General features: G+C 56.3%; 1 protein-coding gene across 1 annotated transcript in view; it reads left to right on the plus strand.

The window, feature by feature from the left end:
• Positions 1 to 17,807, plus strand: part of TMEM120B (transmembrane protein 120B) — a 38,435-nt gene that overhangs the window by 15,878 nt on the left and 4,750 nt on the right. The window contains exons 2-7 of the mRNA XM_037511228.2: positions 351 to 469; positions 2,378 to 2,494; positions 5,614 to 5,673; positions 6,290 to 6,385; positions 10,927 to 11,016; positions 17,461 to 17,526. Coding sequence (XP_037367125.1) covers positions 351 to 469; positions 2,378 to 2,494; positions 5,614 to 5,673; positions 6,290 to 6,385; positions 10,927 to 11,016; positions 17,461 to 17,526 — 548 coding nt within the window. The remainder of the gene's footprint in view (positions 1 to 350; positions 470 to 2,377; positions 2,495 to 5,613; positions 5,674 to 6,289; positions 6,386 to 10,926; positions 11,017 to 17,460; positions 17,527 to 17,807) is intronic.

Here is a 17,807-nt window from a genome sequence, read left to right on the forward strand (position 1 = left end):
CAGGGGACTGGAGCTACAGATTGGCCAGGCCTGGGCCACGTGACCACTCTTGATGCAGGAGGCCTGCTCGAGCCAGGGACTAAGAATTGACAGGAGGGGTCCTGCAGAGCCATGTTTTCCTTACCGCTGGGAAGGCTGGATGGGAAAATACCATCCGTTCCTTCTTACACAGAGCGGGGCTACCTTCCCCATTCCAGCTCCCAGTTCCCCACCACATCCCTGACAGTTACTCGTATAGTCTCAGCTGTCAAACTGTGACCTCGAAGTCACATTCCCTGACACAAGCAGACTGTGAAAAACGACCCATTCACGTCCTCCCCTCCACCCTGCCTGGGCTCTTCCTCCCTCAGGAAACACACCGGATCTACAAGCAGAAGCTGGAGGAGCTGACCGCGCTGCAGACTCTGTGCAGCAGCTCCATCCACAAGCAGAAGAGCCGGCTAAAGGAGCTGAAGCGCACACTGCAGAGGTAGGGGGGCTGCAGCGCAGGGGCACCCCAGCACCTGACCTTACGGGTCAGAAACCCAACTCCTAAGTGACTTGAGCAGAGAGTGGAAATTTTAGTGGAAAAAACCAGGAACAGCTTCAGGCATTGCTGGATCTAGGGGTCAAAGGGTATTTTTAGGAATCTTACCCTCCTCCTAAATTCTGGCTTCCTCTAGATTGGCTTCAAGCTCAGGGTGACTGACCCCGTCAAGGTCACAACACGGCTGCCTGCAGTGCCAGACTTCTGTTCTCCTGCCTCGTTTCCTGCTGGCTTGGCCTCCCCTGCAGAACAAGGCCTTTCTGAGTCTTTTCAGCCCAAGTTCTGGGTCTGATCCTCATTGGCTAGAATTGGACTCTGTCTCAGCAAGATGGGGCTCTGTGCTCAGTTTATGAAGCTGGGAATGGGACAGCTCTACTTGAACTGTATTGTGGGCTTGGGCAGGGGGTGAGAGGGCGCTCCCCAGAGGAAAGTGGTAAGAGGTAGACAGCAAGTGCCCTGACCCCTGCCGCATGGTCTCTGGCGCAGGGGCTAGAGGTCAGGCAGCCCTGCGGGAGTGCCCTTCAGTGCCCAGCTCAGGTCCTGAGGCCAGGACACCCGTCCACTTCCCAGTCCTGGCTTTGGGAACTGCTCTCCTCGTCATGGGTGGAGGGGCCCAGTGGGTGGTGTGGCCCCCTAGGCAGCCAGGGAAGCTGAGACTCTGGGTCACTTAGCTGGGCCTCCGTTCTGCAGTTCGTGACGCTGATTCAATTCTTCCTGTCGCTCTGGGCGGTTTTGGGAAGGTTACTGATTACAGCCATGGCTGACCGTCTTGGAAATGGAGGCCCTTTGGTCCTGGGATGAGAACGGCTGCGTCAGTATGACGACTCGCGGGGAGTCACATCTTACTGGCGGCAGGACTCGCGTACCCTGCAAACAAACCCTAGGGATTTTCACCTTTGGCCCCATCGATGATTTTTGGCAGCAGGGGCTGTGCTGTGCACAATAGGGTGTTGAGTGGCATTTCTAGCCTCTACCCTCTCGATGGATGCCAGTAGCACCCACTACCCTTGTTGTGTTAACCAAAATGTTCCCAGACATTACCTGTGTCCCCCCAACCTGGGGTTAGAAGGTTGACTCATAAAGACCCCGACACCCCAAGAGCGTTTCTACGGACATATTTGTCTAGTATTGAGAGGTAAATATCACCAAACGGTAGCAGTCAGGCCTTGGCTGGTGGACAGCTTGTACTTTCAAAGCGCCTTCTTAGGGACCTCCCTGGTGGCCTAGGGGTTAAGTCTCAGCGCTATTACTTTTGTGGCCTGAGTCTGATCCCTGGCTAGGGGGCTGACCCACACAGCGCAGCTGACTATTCCTGTCTCCCTGCTGCTCCCCTCAGCAGTGATTTCAGTAGATCTGCCTGTTCTGTTCCCCACTCTGTCTCTGGTGAATCCTCTCATCCCCCACCCCTCTGGCCTATACCCCAGTTCTATGCAAAAATAAATAAAATGAAAGAGTATTAAAAAAACCAGAGCACCTTCTTATTAGACTTCCAGTGATCCCTTTAGAACAGGGGAAGAATGTTATTTCATTAGCCGTCACTAGCCGTTGAGCTGGTCCTGCGTGCCATGTTCTAAACGCTTTACATGGCACTTACTCAGCCCTATCTATGTGGTAGGGCATGCACTAGGGCATGCACTAGCTATTTTTGGGGTATGGAAAATAAGGCAGAGAGGTTAAAGGACTTGCCCAAGGTCGCCAGGCTAGCCTGGAGCCAGCATCAAACCCAAAGAGAACAAAGGAGAACTGATGTTTTCAGAAGCATTGAGATGGAAATAAGGCAGGGCAATGCTTCCAGATTCTTCCTCCAGCCTGAGTCATAGCCCTGCTTCTCCTGTGCCCACACCCCGACAGGTGTAAGTGCCATGCCCGTCGGGAGGAGGCGGAGCTCATCCAGCAGATGGGCACCAACATCAAGGAGAGGCAGAACATCTTCTTCGACATGGAGGCCTACCTGCCCAAGAAGAACGGGTAGGAGCTGTGAGCATGTCCCATCGCTGGGGCACCTGGTCTCTGTAACTTCCACCTCCCCAAGGGGGCTTGAGGTTGAGGGGAAAGGCGGAAGGTAGGGCCAGAAAGGAAAGGGGTCTTCTTTCCTGTTCCTCCCTGAGCTGCAGCCCCCACTGTGTGTAGTGACATTCCTGGGAGGGCATTTGCAAGGAACCAGATGCAAGATCAGGTTCCCAGCATCAGCCACCTGTCTGGTGCCCCCTGGGGTCAAAGGAGAGGTGTTCTTTTCCTAGAGAACCAACACGCATTGAGCACCGACTGTCTGGCCAGTGTCGTGCAGGGAGCTTTCTTTTTTTTTTTTTTTTTTTATAGAGGCATGTTTTATTTATTTATTTGTTTGTTTGTTTGTTTGTTTGTTTTGTTTATACAAGCACTGGGTACAGTCAGAAGTGCAGGAGGGTGAGAGAATTCACCAGAGCCAGAGCAGGGAGCAGAGCAGGCAGAAGGACCGAAGTACACTGCTGAGGGGAGCAGCGGGCGGCAGGAGAGGTCTGCGCGCCATGTGGGACCCTCCTCCGGGGGCCGGGGAGCAGCCGGGGATCGAACTGGCGCCGCAGAGGCCACGGGCAGCTTCGCAACCCAGCGCTCAACCGCTGCGCCACCGGGGAGGCCGCAGGGAGCTTTCTTAATGCCACTCCTCTTACCCGCAACCCAGTGAGTCAGATCAAGGTCCTGCCCATTCTGCAAGGCACAGAGATATTAGGGAGTATCTGGTGCGCAGCCCAGTGGGGGTTTGGTCAAGGCAGCATGAGGACACTAGACATTCTGACGCCAAGGCCTGAGTTTTTTTAGTCTCCCCCTTCAGAGACTTCCCTCCTCTTCCCCCAAGTGATGTTGCTGCCAGCCGGTTCCAGAGAGATCCTGAAAGCATATCTCGGGAGCTGACGTGGGCTGCTAGGCACCTCTCTCCGGCCTCCTCCCTGGTTTGACCCGGTGCAGAGGCAGAGTCTTCTTCCAGGAGACGCGCTCGCCCTGTTACATTTTCAGCCGTTCCTCTGGCTTCTCCTTCTCTGCTGTTTGGGTGGTGATGACTTTTCTATGGAATGAAATAACATGACCCTTTTTTACAGTGTGGCTCAAGTCCACGTGCCCAGTTCCACTCTCCCTGGTCCTCTGTGCATCTTACGCTAACCAGGAGTCTTTGGATTGCAAAGGACAGAACACCTAACTCAGAGTTGCTTATGAAAAAGTAAGGGACTAGTTAGTTCCTTTAACTGAAAAGTCCAGGCTAGCTATAGGTATGGCTAGGTGCTGTTGCTCCCACGATTATGTTATGATGTGTCTCTCAGGCAGCTTTCTTTTTACTGTTCTATGTGTGAGCTTTATCCTTCGGTGGGCTTTCACTGTGAGATGACCCAACAGCTCTGGGTTTGCATCTGCTTAGAAATTCAAGTGGAGAAATCCAGGTCCTTAGTAGTTCTGGGAAAAGTCCCAGGGTTGATTCTCATAGGTCTTCATTGTGTCACAATGAAGTTGTGACGTTTTGAAAAAAACAATCAGGAGGAAGCACTACCTTGGTTGGCTGAGCCTGGGCCACATGCCTCCCCCTAGCACCTAGTGGGAGAAATGGTTTGGTGAAGGGAAGGAAACTACTGCCTTTTTCAGAAGTGCACGCTTCTCTCAACCCTGAGGTGGCCTCATCGTCTACTGCTGTGCTGGTCCGCGGCAGTTAGGACTGTATGCTACTGGAGAAAAACATGTTCTTTTCACACTGCTCCCTCAGTTACACCAGCGTGGAGTCCTAGAACCTACTCATAGCCAAAAAGTAGGTTCTTAGGTTCTTTGTTTTCCTCAAACTCCTATTTATCCTTCAAAGCCCAGCTCAAATTACTGCCTCAGTGAAACCTTTCTAAACCCTTTTCTTGTGGAATTAACCTGGAGATCTCATAACCCTTCATCTGATTATCGGCGTGCTAGAGTACAGGCTATTGTAACAAGCGCCACAGTGGCTCAAACAAGAAAAAGGCTTCTGTGTCTTACAGATATAACAGTCTGGGGGTAAGTGGAGAATGGTGGCCTCATGAGGTCATCGAGGGCCGCAGGGAGCTTCTAGCTTACTGTTTCACAAGTCTTTGGGGGAGTTATCCTCACTTGTGATAGTCAGTGCTGGTTCACACCATCACATTCTCAGGAAGGCAGTGCAGGGCAAGCAAGACCTTTTGACAAAAAAATATTTGCCTGGACCTCCCTGGTGACACAGCGGTTGAGCGCTGGGTTGCGAAGCTGCCCGCAGCCTCTGCAGCACCGGTTTGATCCCCGGCTGCTCCCCGGCCACCGGAGGAGGGTCCCACATGGTGCGCAGACCTCTCCTGCCGCCCGCTGCTCCCCTCAGCAGTGTACTTCGGTCCTTCTGCCTGCTCTGCTCCCCGCTCTGGCTCTGGTGAATTCTCTCACCCTCCTGCGCTTCTGACTGTACCCAGAGCTTGTATAAATAAATAAAAATAAATCTTTAAAATATATATATATATATTTGCCATTTCATAGGGAAGTCAAGCATAGGCATTCCCTGCGACCCAGAAAAGCCATGCCTGCAATATCCCCAACGGAATAAGCCTTTTATCCTGCAAAGGGCACGTAGAGGAGCATTCACAGCAAAGGAGCCAGACATGAAAAGTCACCTCTCGCACAAGTCTTTCTATATCAAGTGTCCAGAATAGGCAGTTCCCTTGAGTCAGAAAGGAGATGAGTGGCCTCCTGGGGCTCGAAGGGTTTTATTCTTTGATTTGAGTGTTGGTTACAGGAAAGTGTAAATATGTAAAAAAGCCTTAATTTTAAAAAGAGCTCTTTTAAATTGACCTGGAGGTTGTGCACATGCCTTCACATACTTACATCTAGCTGCAAGGGAGCCTGGAAATAAGATCTTGAAGCCAGTAAATGGGGAGGGGGGATGGGGAGGTGATGACTCTTGACTGCCATGTGCTGTCATTGTCATGTTCTCTTGTTAGTATTATTCACCCTCTCTGAGGATCCTGCTTAGCATCTCAGACTCAGTGCATGATTATTAAGTCTGAGTATTTTGGGTTGGGGCCCGCCTCTGGGGTTACTGTTAAGGAACATGGCCTCACTCTCTTTCTTTCTAGGCTCTACTTAAATCTGGTCCTTGGCAATGTGAACGTGACACTTCTCAGCAATCAGGCCAAGTAAGTATCCCAGCCCCACCTGGCTGACTAAGTCCAGCACTTTGCTCTGTCCAATCAGGAGAAAGGGACTCAGGCTAAAAGTTTTGCATAAATCAAATAATAGTTGGGGTTCTGGCTCTTGGCCTCTGCCACCCTCTTGCTCTGGAGGTAGAATACCTGAGGCAGGTTTCCTTCCATTGACGGCCTCAATATGTTGGGGGGATGGCACAGCCATTTTCCTGAGACAAATGGCCTCCACTCCACACCTTGTCACATTCTTTTCTCCTGAGAAATAGGCATTCCTGACCACCAAAGTCTATCCATTTGGAGGGGAATGGAACCGTGGTGTATCAGGCTGGGGGAAATGCTGTCTCTGTTCCCTGGCCGTCCCCACTCCGGCATGAAAGCTGAAACCAGGAGTCCCAGGACATAGGAAGCTTGACTCTTTGGCCCTCTTTCCTGGGTTGATCGTCACCAGCCACTCCAGATCTCTCCTCGGTCGGAAAGGCGGGTCCTGGTGTGGCGTGAGGGGGACATAGGTCAGGGATCTGTGGGCTGAGGGTCCCAGCCAGGACAGGATATGGCTGTCTGGCTTGAGGAGCAGCTACGCAACCCTTCCTGGGGCATGTTATTACAGATTTGCCTACAAGGACGAGTATGAGAAGTTCAAGCTCTACCTGACCATCATCCTGCTCCTGGGTGCTGTGGCCTGTCGGTTCGTCCTTCACTACAGGTAGCTGGGACTGTGGTGGTGGTGGTGGGCATGGGGGTGAGCAGGGGTTCCTGAGAGAAGGGTCCAGAGTCTCTCTTGCATCTGTCGTGTTTAGTGTGATAGGTGTAGGGAGAGAGGGGCCATTTCTCATGGAAAATAGCAGTGACCCTCCACCTGTCCAACAAGTGTCTACCCGATGCTGCTGGAGAAACCGTACGGTCCTCAAGAAAGAGCCTAATGTAGATTTGCACACAGTAGAATATTATTCAGTCACAAAAATGAACAAAATCCTGCAACTTGCTACTCCATGGATGAACCTTGAAAGCATGGTGCTGCGTGATTTTGTGAAGGCATTTGTGTGACATGTCCAGAACAGGCAAATCCAGAGACAGACTCCTCAGTGGTTGTCCAAGACTAGTGGGGAGGGGCGAGGGGGAGCGGCTGCTAATGGGTACGGACTTTCTTTGGAGTGATAAGAATGTTCCAGAATTAGGTAGTGGTGATGAATGCACACCTCGGTGAACATACTAAAAACCAGTGACTTGTATACTCTGAAGGGGTGAGTTTTATGGGACATGAATTATATCTCTGTTACAAAGAAGAGAGAAAGCAGGAAAGAAGAGAAGGGTGGAAAAAAAGAAAGGTGGATCATCGGCTGACTGGGCTGGATGCGTCCAGACTGGCTGGCTGTTTTGTGGGCAGGTTTCTTCTGGAACCTCATCTGGACATCTGTAAAAAGAGAGTGACACCAGTGCCTGCCTTGCTGCGGGGGCCCATGATGGTTGAGCGCGTGGGTGCTGTTGCTGAATGTGGAGGTGCAGTGGAGGTGCAGCCGGCACCCCTACTCCCAGCGCTGCCCTAGGCGCTCCTGCTGCAGCAGGATTAGCATGAGGCCGGGGCTGCAGCTGCCCGGCCCATGACTTCCATTTCTCCCTCTGGCCCCGAGTTTTCTGCCCCAGGGGAGGCAGCCAAGTACAGCGTGGGCCACGTGTCAAGAGTTTATTTCCTGGCAGGCACTTGGCTGGGAGTTCAGTTCCTGGTCTGGGCACTTGAGTGTCCAAACAAAGGGTCTTTTAGGCCCAGGGCCTGTGCCTGCCTGCTCACTCAAGCCTGGCCTGCTGCCCTGGAGGGCAAAGGCAGCACTGTCAGCAGTGCCTGCCCAGAGGCCCCTCGAGAGGGGTCAGAGATCTTGATGTGCAACCAGGTTCCCTTGTGGCAAGCTCCAGGGCTCTCAGAGCACAGCCCTGTGGTGGGGTATCTTTGGATTGATGACAAGTTTCCAGAATTAGATAGTGGTAATTGACACACAACTTGGCAGATATACTGAGAGCCCCTGAACTGTCCACTTTATAGGGATAGATATTATGGGCTGCGACTTACATGTCAGTTACAAAAAGAAAGAGGGGTGTCCTCATGTTCCTGCTTCCCCGGGGCCTGGGTGTATTGTTTCCGCACAGCCCTTTCTGGGTTCGTTTCTTGGGGCTGTTGTGACAAGGCACCACAAACTGGGACCTTAAGTCACAGAAATCAGTTCTGGAGCCAGAAGGCAGAAATCAAGGTATGGGCGGGGTGCACTTGCCTCTTGCAGCTTCTGGTGTGGCCAGTGGGCCTTGACTTAAAACTGTTTCATGTGAGCACATCTGTTCTCTGTGTGCCCGTGTCTCTGTGGCCTCTGAAGACTCCAGGCACTGCATTTAGGAACCCCGACACAGGATGCCTTCATCTTTTTTTTTAAAGATATATTTTACTTATTTATATATATAAGAGCTGGGGTGTAGGCCAGAGGTAAAGGGGCAGGGAGTGAGAGGACTCACCAGAGACAGAGTGGGGAGCAGAACAGGTAGATCCACTAAAATACACTGCTGAGGGGAGCAGTAGGAGGAAAGGAGGGGTCTGCTGCGCCATGTGGGTAGTTCCCTGGCCAGGGATCGAACTCGTGCTGCAGTGGCTGCCGATAGCTTCATAGTGCTGAGACTCAACCCTTGCACCACCAGGGCGGGTTGGCTTCATCTTAAGGATGGCTTCATCTTAATAATGACTAATAATGACTCACAAAGACCTGTTTCCAATTAAGGTCATATTCTGAGGTCCTGGATGGTTATGAATAGGCACGGGGCGGGTAGTGGGGGGCACGCTGCAGTTTACCTGCTATGGGCTAAAAATAGGACAGGTGGGGAGCAGCCCACTTGTCCCTGCCCCCATCCTGCTGTTACCCTTCAGGCAGATGACCCACCCTCGCCCTGCCTCAGTGTCTTCGCAGAATGCGACCACGGGAGGCAGTTCGCAGGTGGCTCTGGCACGCCGTCTGTCCGTGGTGTCTGGAATGGTGCCCGGCACGCAAGTGTCAGTGTTCACAGTTGTCGTTACCACTGACAGGTTGTGCTGACGCTGCGCAGGCGCAGAAAGAAGCCCCTCATGGTTTAGTGTCTCGGGCAGGCTCCGCTTTGCTTCCTCTTGCCCGCTTGGCATGTGTCCTGGCTAGATGTGGCTAGCCTCTGGGCCCAGCCCCGCTGCGCAGGGCTCGTGTGACCTTCAGTAGGGCCCTTGGCCTCTCTCTTTCTGTTTCTCACCTTCCCCGTGAGCCAGAGGATACCTGCCCCTCCCAGTACTGCCTGGTCTTTGGGAGGTTGGCGGGGGGGGGGGCAGCTGGAGAGGGTGAAGCCTCCGTCTGCCCCCTGTGTGCCACGCGCCCGGGCCGAGTTAGCATCGTCCTCTGTTGGGGTCCGGCTCTGAAGCAGGCAGGGAAGAGGTGGCTGGAGTGGAGCCTGGGCTGGAGGGACTTGGGTCTGGGTCTCATGCCGGCATTCACTGGCTGCGTGAACTTGGACAACTCTTCCCCTCGCCAGCCGGTTTCCTCTCCTGTAAAACGGGAAGTGGGGCTGTGTTAGTTTGGGTTCCCCCAGAAGACACCTGCCAAGACAAGCATCTGAGCACCAGGAGTTTATTGGGAGCTGCCCCCTGGCAGCACCGGCAGGAAGTGAGAAAGGAGGGTGTCCCATGGGTGCCTGGAGGGCCTGCCGCTGGAGAGCTGGGGGGCAGAGCAGAACACACACCTCAGTTCTCCACTGAGGGGCGAAGGGGTGGGGTGTCGGCGCCCTCACACGCCCGGCAGCAAGTCCGGCACAGCGTTCTGATGCCCAGACCCTGCGAGCACGCGGCTGTGTGCGGCAGGAGGCCTTGCAGGGGGTCACCCTGGACTATCCGTTGTAGGCCAGTGTCTTCACAAGAGTCCTCGCTGGAGGGAGGAGGGGGATCAGGGTCGAAGGTCGTGATGACAGGCAGAGGTCCGGAGGCTTGTGGGGCCAGGTGATGGGATGTAGGCGGCCTCTGGGAGCTGGGAAAGGCCAGGAAGTGGATTCTCTACTGCAGCTGCCATGGGGAGCACGGTCCAGCCCCCAGAACCGCAGGAGAGTGAGGGCGGTTGCTGCGAGCCTTGCGATGTGAGCCTCTTGTCACAGCAGCCCTGGGGAGCCCATACGGGTGCAGGTCAGATGGCGACCTCGAGCCATCTGACAGGTGTCCCAAAGGGCGCGGCCACAGAGCTTGATCTTTTCTCCTCTCTCCACTGAAAAGATATAGATAGAAGGGGCCAGTGGTCACTGTGACTCACTCTGGGCCTGTCTCCTGTCCGGAGAGGGCGCCGGTGGGCTTTGCGGTGACCTTCTGTGCCAGGAAACCGTCCCTGCAGGGAGTTGCCTGTTCCAGTTGAGAAGGCCCCTGATGTCCTCAGCGCCAAGCTTCTGGCGCTGTCACACTTTGGGGTCCTTTGTCACACTTTGGGGTCCGTCACGCTTCCAGAAGTGCAGCAGGGAACCCGTCCAGTCTCCCTGGCCGCAGGTGCTGTGCGCACCTGGTGTTCGAGTCACAGCAGTTGGCTGCAGGTGTATGTGTGCGCACACACACACACACACACACCCCCACACACACCCACTGTCTGTTGCAGGCTCTCTTCTAGCAGTCTTTCCCCAGAAAGGCTCAGGAGGCATCAGGCTCCCCATTTCACACAGAGCTGAGCCCGCCGCTCTCTGACAGGTCACACGTGTCCCTCTGATCCAGCCTGGCTGCCCCGGCCGCCCAGCTCCACGAGCTCTGCCCAGCCCTGGACGGTGGTCACCATGGAGGAGGCAGGGAGGCCTCCAGCTCATCTCAAAGGGACTCAGGCACTTCCTTTGTGCAGCACCGTTTACAGCTGGTTTAAGGGGACAGAGGGGCTGTACATCCTGGCCCTGTGAGAGTTGAAAAAGAATATTAGCTTTCCTGCTTCAAGTCTCCCTGCTGCCACCCCACCAGAATGTCACTCCGCCAGCAAGGAGTTAAAGGGAGGAAGGGCCTCTGGGGCTCAGTGGTCAGGAAAGGAAGGGAAACCTCAGTTGGGCAGGTAGGAGTCAGGTGGAAAGGTGAGGAGAGGGATCGGGCATCTGGGGGAGCTCCCTCTACCTTCCTCTGGGATGTGGGGCATCCGGAGGCGTGCCTGCTGTCGGGGGGTCCTCATGCTGGTCTGTGTCTCTGATGGGGACGGGAAGACCTCCGCCACGGCCCTCACGCCTGTTCCCTCCCCGCAGGGTGACCGATGAGGTCTTTAACTTCCTGCTGGTGTGGTACTACTGCACCCTGACAATCCGGGAGAGCATTCTCATCAGCAATGGCTCCAGGTAATGGGGGGCTGGCTTTGTGGGGGGTGTCCGGGGAGCCAGAGGGAAGTCTGTCATGAAGGGGAGGCCTGTGTCAGGGCGTCACCCTCAGCCTGCATTCCCTTCTCCTTGGGGCGGGGCCTGAGGGAGGAAAGTCGAGTCCCTTCCCTGTGTGGGTACTTGATGGTCTGTGGAGCAGCCTTTGGATGACAAAGAAGGGGCTGAACACAACAGGAAGCTTCCCTTCCCGTATCATGGAATAATCCATTGGGGATGACTTCAGGTAAGGCTTCGCCCAGGCGCTCAGGCGGTGTTGCCAGGACCTCGTTTCTCCCCCTCTCTCACCTCTGCCTTCCTACGCGTGTCCTTGTTCTCAGGCGCCAGGCAGGGCGCCCAACATGCCAGGCTTGCATCTTGATTTCTAGCCTCCCCAGCACTATCAGGCACTCTCCTCTCCTCTGAGAATCTCCCTGCGCCCGGTGGTGCTTGTTGGATCACATGCCCATCTCTGATCCAGTCACTGGCGGAGAATGCGCTGCTGGCCAGGCGTGCGCTGTGCGTGCTGCGCGCCCACCACAGACAGCTATCGCCAGAAGCTGCGTGGCAGGAGGGGTTTTTCTCCCAGAAGGAGACGTAGCTTCTTATGACGAGGGGCTGGTCCCCTGCAGGGAGATGGTGAGGAGGGTGGCCAGGGTCCTGTCCAGGCCTGCCTGTCACAGCTGTGCTGGAGGAGGGACCCAGCTGGGAGCCCAGATTCCTGGGTCCTGCTCCCTGCGCTGTCGCTGAGCAGCCACAGGCCCGTGGGCGTGTTGTGTGCCCTCTTTGGGCTGTCAGAGTCCCCCAGGGAATTGTGTTCCAGTGTTGCTGGGTTAATCTAGGCATGATTAGGGGGTCCCCTTGATCCCCCATGTCTAGGGAGCCCCACTACTTTCACCCTCTGCCCTGCCTGTCCCTAAGCTAAGAGTCTCGGGACCCAGTTGGCATTCATGACTTGCCACCTGGGGGACCTGTTTCCCAAAGGGCCAGTTCTGGTTGGGGTGAACCTCTATGCACCTTGTCCCTGTTCTTTCCTGAAACAAAAAGTAGCCACCTCCCGAACCCTCCAAGGGGTTAGCATGGACCGACCACAAGCTGCATTTTAAAGATTGGGGGCTGCCTGCCAAGTCTCCAAATAATTTGCCACCTTCTCACTTCTCTGCCTAGTGGTGTCTTCTGGCGGATCCCTGCCCGCAGGGCTGGCCCTGAGTGTAGGGCCAAGTGGTAGGGACCAGGGGCCAGCGATTCGCAGGGACATAGCCCCGTAGCTAGTAGCCTGTTGGGAAAAATCAGTGTTTCTCAAACTGCCTCATCCTGGCCCAACCGCTCCATTTCCCGTGTAGCCACTGTCGCCCACACCTTTAAAAAAACCTTAGGTAGTTATTTAAAAGGAAATTGTATTTCACCACCTTACATGGAAAACGAGCATCAATTGCAGGAAAGAGGAAGTCGTGTAAAAATATCTTTTTGTTTTTCATTGTGTCATTTACTGAAGTCCATTATTCTCGCTTCCTGGAGGCCGGGAGCCCGCGGCTGGTCTCCCCGCACCTATGTGGCAGGGGATGAGCACACGTCCACGCCGCGCTCTCCTTGACTTCATCAGGAGAGTGGAAAGAGACCTTTCACCATGAGATTCCGTATCGTCCCGTGTCGTGCTCAGGTGGCATCCACAGCTTGGGTGACACACCCTGTGCTCTGGGGCGCACTGGAGTAGAAATCTTACCAAATAAGCAGCTGTCATCGTTTTCCTTAATTTTAGTGAATAATATCCCTCTGCTTTTGGGTGTGGTTGGAGGGGAGCCAGGCCCCCAGGAGGGCTTTCTGGTACCTGATTGGGCTTGCTGTCCGTCCGGCAGGTTCCCCCTTCTGAGGGGCTGGTCCCCTGCAGGGCACACTCTGTTCGTGGCAGTCACTAATACTTCCGTAAGAATTTCAGTGGTCAGCTCTTTTCCTAGTATGGCAAACTGCCCGGGGAGAGGAGGGCATTCCTCAGATGCTCCCAGGGAGAAGAGAGGGGAGTGAGTGAGGTCCCTGCAAGCATGGCGCACACCAGGAAGAGGGGGACTCAGGGACAAAGTGGAACTTCAAAGCCAGGCCTCCCTTGCCTCATACTTGAGCGGGGGCTTTTCTGGGGTCTCCCTGGAGCTCATGCTGTGACGGATGGACTGATGGCAGGAAGGGCTGCCCCCAGCTTGCACTGCAGAGCTTTACACGTGGGTCCCCTCTGCCCCGCTCTGTCATCTCCCGCCCCCCCCCCCACCTGTCCTTGAGCATCTCCCAGGGACTAGACGCCCGAACTAGGGGGCTCCACACACTATGAGCTCCCTCTTGGGGGCACTTGTTTTTAAAAGACCCATTTGTGGCAAGAGTGGTTCAGGAATCTCAGGTTCTAATGGCGCCCTTCCTCCAGGCTTGTCTCCCCACTTTGCCTGGGGCAGGAGGGTCAGATGGGGTGGGGGAGTCTGTGCCAGTGCCTCGTCTTCTGCAGTGGCTCTGGCAGGTGGGCGAATCTGGTGCTTCCGCCCCAACACCTTTTGGCTATTTAGCCCTGAACCCTCACAGCTGTCAGAGCTCATCTCTCCTGGGCCAGTGAGGGAGATGCTTCCTGGTTGTCCCCTCACCCTGGGTCACCCTGCCTCGCAGCGGAGAGAGCACTGGGGGGAGGGAGGGGCGGAGTCTGGATTGGATGAACTCTACCTTCCTCATCATCTCGGAAGCACCCCAGTGCACCCCAGCCCAGCTCAGGAGCTGGGGTTGGGAGCCAGTAAACACCCCACTGTGTGTAGAAATGGCTCAGACCCAAGCTCTGCAAGGAGGACGGTCCTGGGGCCAGACAGCCGTCTTGAGACGAGAGCATAGCCCCCAGGCTTCTTGGAGGCCTGGGCCCTGTTTAGGCCAGCTGAGCCTCTCTTTCCTGGTCCTGGTTGCTCCTGAGACCTGAATTAGGGGCGGATCGGGAAGCGGGTGCCCCACGATTCCCACGTGAGATGTAGCTCGGTTGCTAGTGCAGTAAAGCAGATCTGCTTCCCTGGCACAGTTTGCAAATGAGGGAAAACCACTCATTGGAGTAAACAGGACATTTGTGGAGGGTGCGATTTATGAAGGGGTATAAATAGTTCAAGGTGAAAAGAGCTCAACCCTCATCCTGACCCCTCCTGTGCTGGCTGCCAGCAGCTGCCCGGCTACCTCCTGGACCAATCCCAGGGCAGAGAGCTCCTTTCCTCCACAGCCCGGTCTCGAGACAGACCCTGATTGGCCAGGCCCAAGTCATGCTCAGCCCTGAGCCTGTAACTGTGACGGGGGTGGGGGCCAGACCTGTTGGGCTGACTGGGTCACACGCCCACCTGTATTACTCACCTGCACCCCAACCACCCAGACTGGGGTTGAGGTAGTTCTCAGAATCTTAGTGCTGGAACCAGAATTGGGGAGGGAGGTTGATGGACAGGCAGGCCAAAGAGCGACACCCCTCCAGGAGCCCCGGCAGGGATGCACAGTGATGGAGAGCTTGCTGGCTCTTCCGGTGAGCCGGCCCCAGGCCTCTGGCTTTCACCGGTCGGGGATCTTTCTGGGGACTCGCAGGGGGAAGACTGGCAGGCAAAGCAGGGGCCTCTGCGCAGGAGTCATTCCTGCCTCTCAGGTGACCCGGTGGAATCGTAGCTGGGGCACAGGCAGAGAGGTTAAGGTGTCCCGGAGGAGGGCACGGACTCCCCAGGCATGGTCCCCAGATGCCAGGACATGCTGCTCCCATCCTGGCCATGCCTGTGCGCTTCCTGGGGCATCTGCCTTCTGTTCCTCGCAAGCCCCACGGGCTCACCTCTGTGGCTGGAGCGGCCCAGAGTGCCCAGTGCTACCGTGTGTGGGTTCCTTTCCGGGTGCAAAACACGTCCTCAAACTGATGTGGCCACAGTCACCGGCTCCATGAAGAGCTGGGAAGCACTGGCTCGGACACTTCAAATGGGTGACCTGCCTGGCGTCCGGATTATGTCACGACAAGGCTGTGCTGTCAACAGCGCTTGCAGAGCTGGCCCCGGGATGTGCAGGTGCAGGTGGAGCATTGAGCAGAGGACGCAGCTGGGGGAGCGGCTTCTGGCCTCCCGGGTGTCTGCCAGCTGGGCCTGGCGAGGCGCCAGGAGCCACAGAGCTGCCACTCACCGAGGCCTGTGGGGCCCCGGCCACTCCAGAGGGGCGTTCCTTGGGAGCTGTGAGGGGTGGGGCAGGAGTGTGGGGCTTGCCCGGATGAGGATTTGGGGTGGTCCCAGGAGATTTCTTGTTTGTTTCTCAAGCTGAAAGTCTGGAAATAAGACAACTGCCTTTTCTGTTAGAAAATTAGAGCTGGGTGGGGGGCGGTCCTCACAGACCGCGATGGGCAGGACAAGGACACCAGGAGAGGCCCTGGGAGCAAGAACAATGGGCATCTTACCTGTCCGCGTGCTCACGTGGCGCCTGCATGGAGTTCACGTCACCCCTGCTGGTGGTGTCCCAGACAGCCCCTCATTTCAGCCGGTATCAGAGCCCCCTGTGTATCTGGCGCATTAGAGCCAGGAATAAAGAGCCACATATAACCTTGCCCCCACCATGACCCCTGAGGCGCTCACAAGCCATTGCCCAGGCAGCTCACGTGTGTCTAGAACTGTTGGGGGACTGTAAAGAGAGGGGATGAGGGCACCCCCGCCCCCCATGAGGTCTGTGCTCCTGTCAAGACTTAGAAGCTCAGACCCACCTGGCAGGACAGGGCGATGCAGGCCTCGGCGACACCCCCGTTCTTACCCAGCAGGATGGCACGTGGCGCAGCTGAGGCTTCTGGAGTCCTCCCTGGCTGAGGGGTGTTGCCTTGGCCTGCATCATCCCCTGGAGGGTGACTTGGCAGATGATGCAAACATGTTTGACCCCACAGCCTAGTTCTGGGTGAAGAAACAGTGTCATCTCCTCAGGTCTCCCCCAAGCTTGTCCTGGCAGCGTGGAGGTGACGGTGACTGCTGAGGGACAGCCAGGGGCACGGTGGCAGAGCCTGTAACACCAGCCAGTGTCAGATCTGTGGATCCTGGCCTGGAGGCCAGACCAGAAGGCTGGGGACAGAGGACAGTCTTCATCACCAAGCCAGCCTGACACAGCTGCCCCTCCCCAGCCCGCCGCTGCTCAGGGATCCCCCTCGAGAGCCCAGTGCCCTGGACCGGCCCCCCACTGCCCTGTCCTCTCCTGAGAGGACAAAGGTGCACTGCCTCTCCCATGTAAATGCCTCGCCGCACACCCGGCGCCCCGTCCTCAGGAGGAAGGAGCCCGGCCTCTGGCACTCCTGGCAGAGCGAGTCGCTGCCACATTGTCCAGACACCTGAGCTCCAGGCAGCCCTGACACTGAGCAGGGGGTGCTGACACCAGGCTCCTTCCCTGCTGCGGGCGGAGGGGCGAGGCCGCCGTGCAGGCTCGAGTCTGAGTGTCTGGGGCGCAGGGCGCGTGGTGTCTGCTCTGAGCAGAGGTCACAGACACTCTGGTGAGCCAGACCGACACGCTCCCTGCTCTTCTGCAGTCGCCAGGCTGAGTGGGGAAGACACTTGTACTCAGGAAACAAGGGGGTGGAAAGTAGTAATTCCAGGTTGTGGTGCGGACACGGAGAAAAGGGAACAGGGCAGTGGGGACCACAAGGGCCTGTCCAGCTGCTTCAAATAAGGTGGTCAGGGAAGGCCTCTTAGGAGAGGTGATGGCTGGTCTGAAGGAAACTTGGATTTGGACCAGGAGCCAGGCAGGCCAAGGTCTTGGGGCAGAGGGGGCAGCAAGTGTGAAGGCTGTTGCTCTGCTTGGGCAGACTGAACCAGCCCTGACAGACTGGGCTTCAACAGCAGAAACGCGTTGTCTCGCTGTCTGGAGCCTGAGCTCCAGGTGCCCGCGGGCTGGGTTCTCCTGAGGCCCCTCCTCAACCCGCACACGCTGCCTGTGTCCCCTCCCGGCGCATGCACACTCCTGGTTTGGTCCCCACAGAAGGACACCAGCCCTCAGGGACCAGGGCCCCACCCTAGGACCTCAAGTAATTATGTGACTCTGACCCTTACCACCCCCTGACAGGCCCCATCTCCAAATACATTCACAGTGTAAGGTCTGGGGTTAGGGCTTCACTATGGGGGGGGGGCACAATTCAGTTCTTCACAGGCCCTGAGGTAGCTGCAGGCTTGGGAGGGTCCAGGAAGAGGCCTGGAGCTCAGGGGTGCGCTCTGGGAAGCAGGGCCACCCGGGTCTCCGCGCCGACCCGTGAGCGGTCTGTGCGTGACCCTGTGCTTCTATGGGATGGGGCGAAGGGCACGGTCACGGCTCGGGTCCATTTCTTATTCCAAGAAGCTGTTTCCGGGCGCGGAGCAGCCCCGCACGCCAGGCCGGGAGGCGAGGAGATGCCTGTGTTGGTCCCGCCTGAGCGCCTTGTCCTTCTCTGTTCTCTCCGAGAATTAAAGGCTGGTGGGTGTCTCACCACTACGTGTCCACGTTCCTATCTGGAGTGATGCTGACCTGGTGAGTGTCTCCTGTCTGCTGAGGCGGGGAGCAGGCAGTAGGGAGGGGACCCTGATGGGGGCCTCTGAGGACTCTACCTGGGCTGACTTGGGGACAGGTCGGGGGGATGTTTCTGGAAACTTCCTTCTACCTGCAGACTGGGGCAGAGCTGACGGGGACAAGCTGGGTGGAACCAGCACAGGGCATCAAAGGGACGGAGGTGACTGAGCCAGGGAGGGGAAACTGAGAAAAATGGCTTCAGAACAACTCCCAGGGACCCCCTGTTCTGACATAAAGCGAAG

The sequence above is a fragment of the Talpa occidentalis genome, unplaced genomic scaffold, assembly GCF_014898055.3.
Source record: "Talpa occidentalis isolate TD23 unplaced genomic scaffold, MPIMG_talOcc4v2.1 talOcc4.14, whole genome shotgun sequence".
NCBI lineage: Eukaryota > Metazoa > Chordata > Mammalia > Eulipotyphla > Talpidae > Talpa > Talpa occidentalis.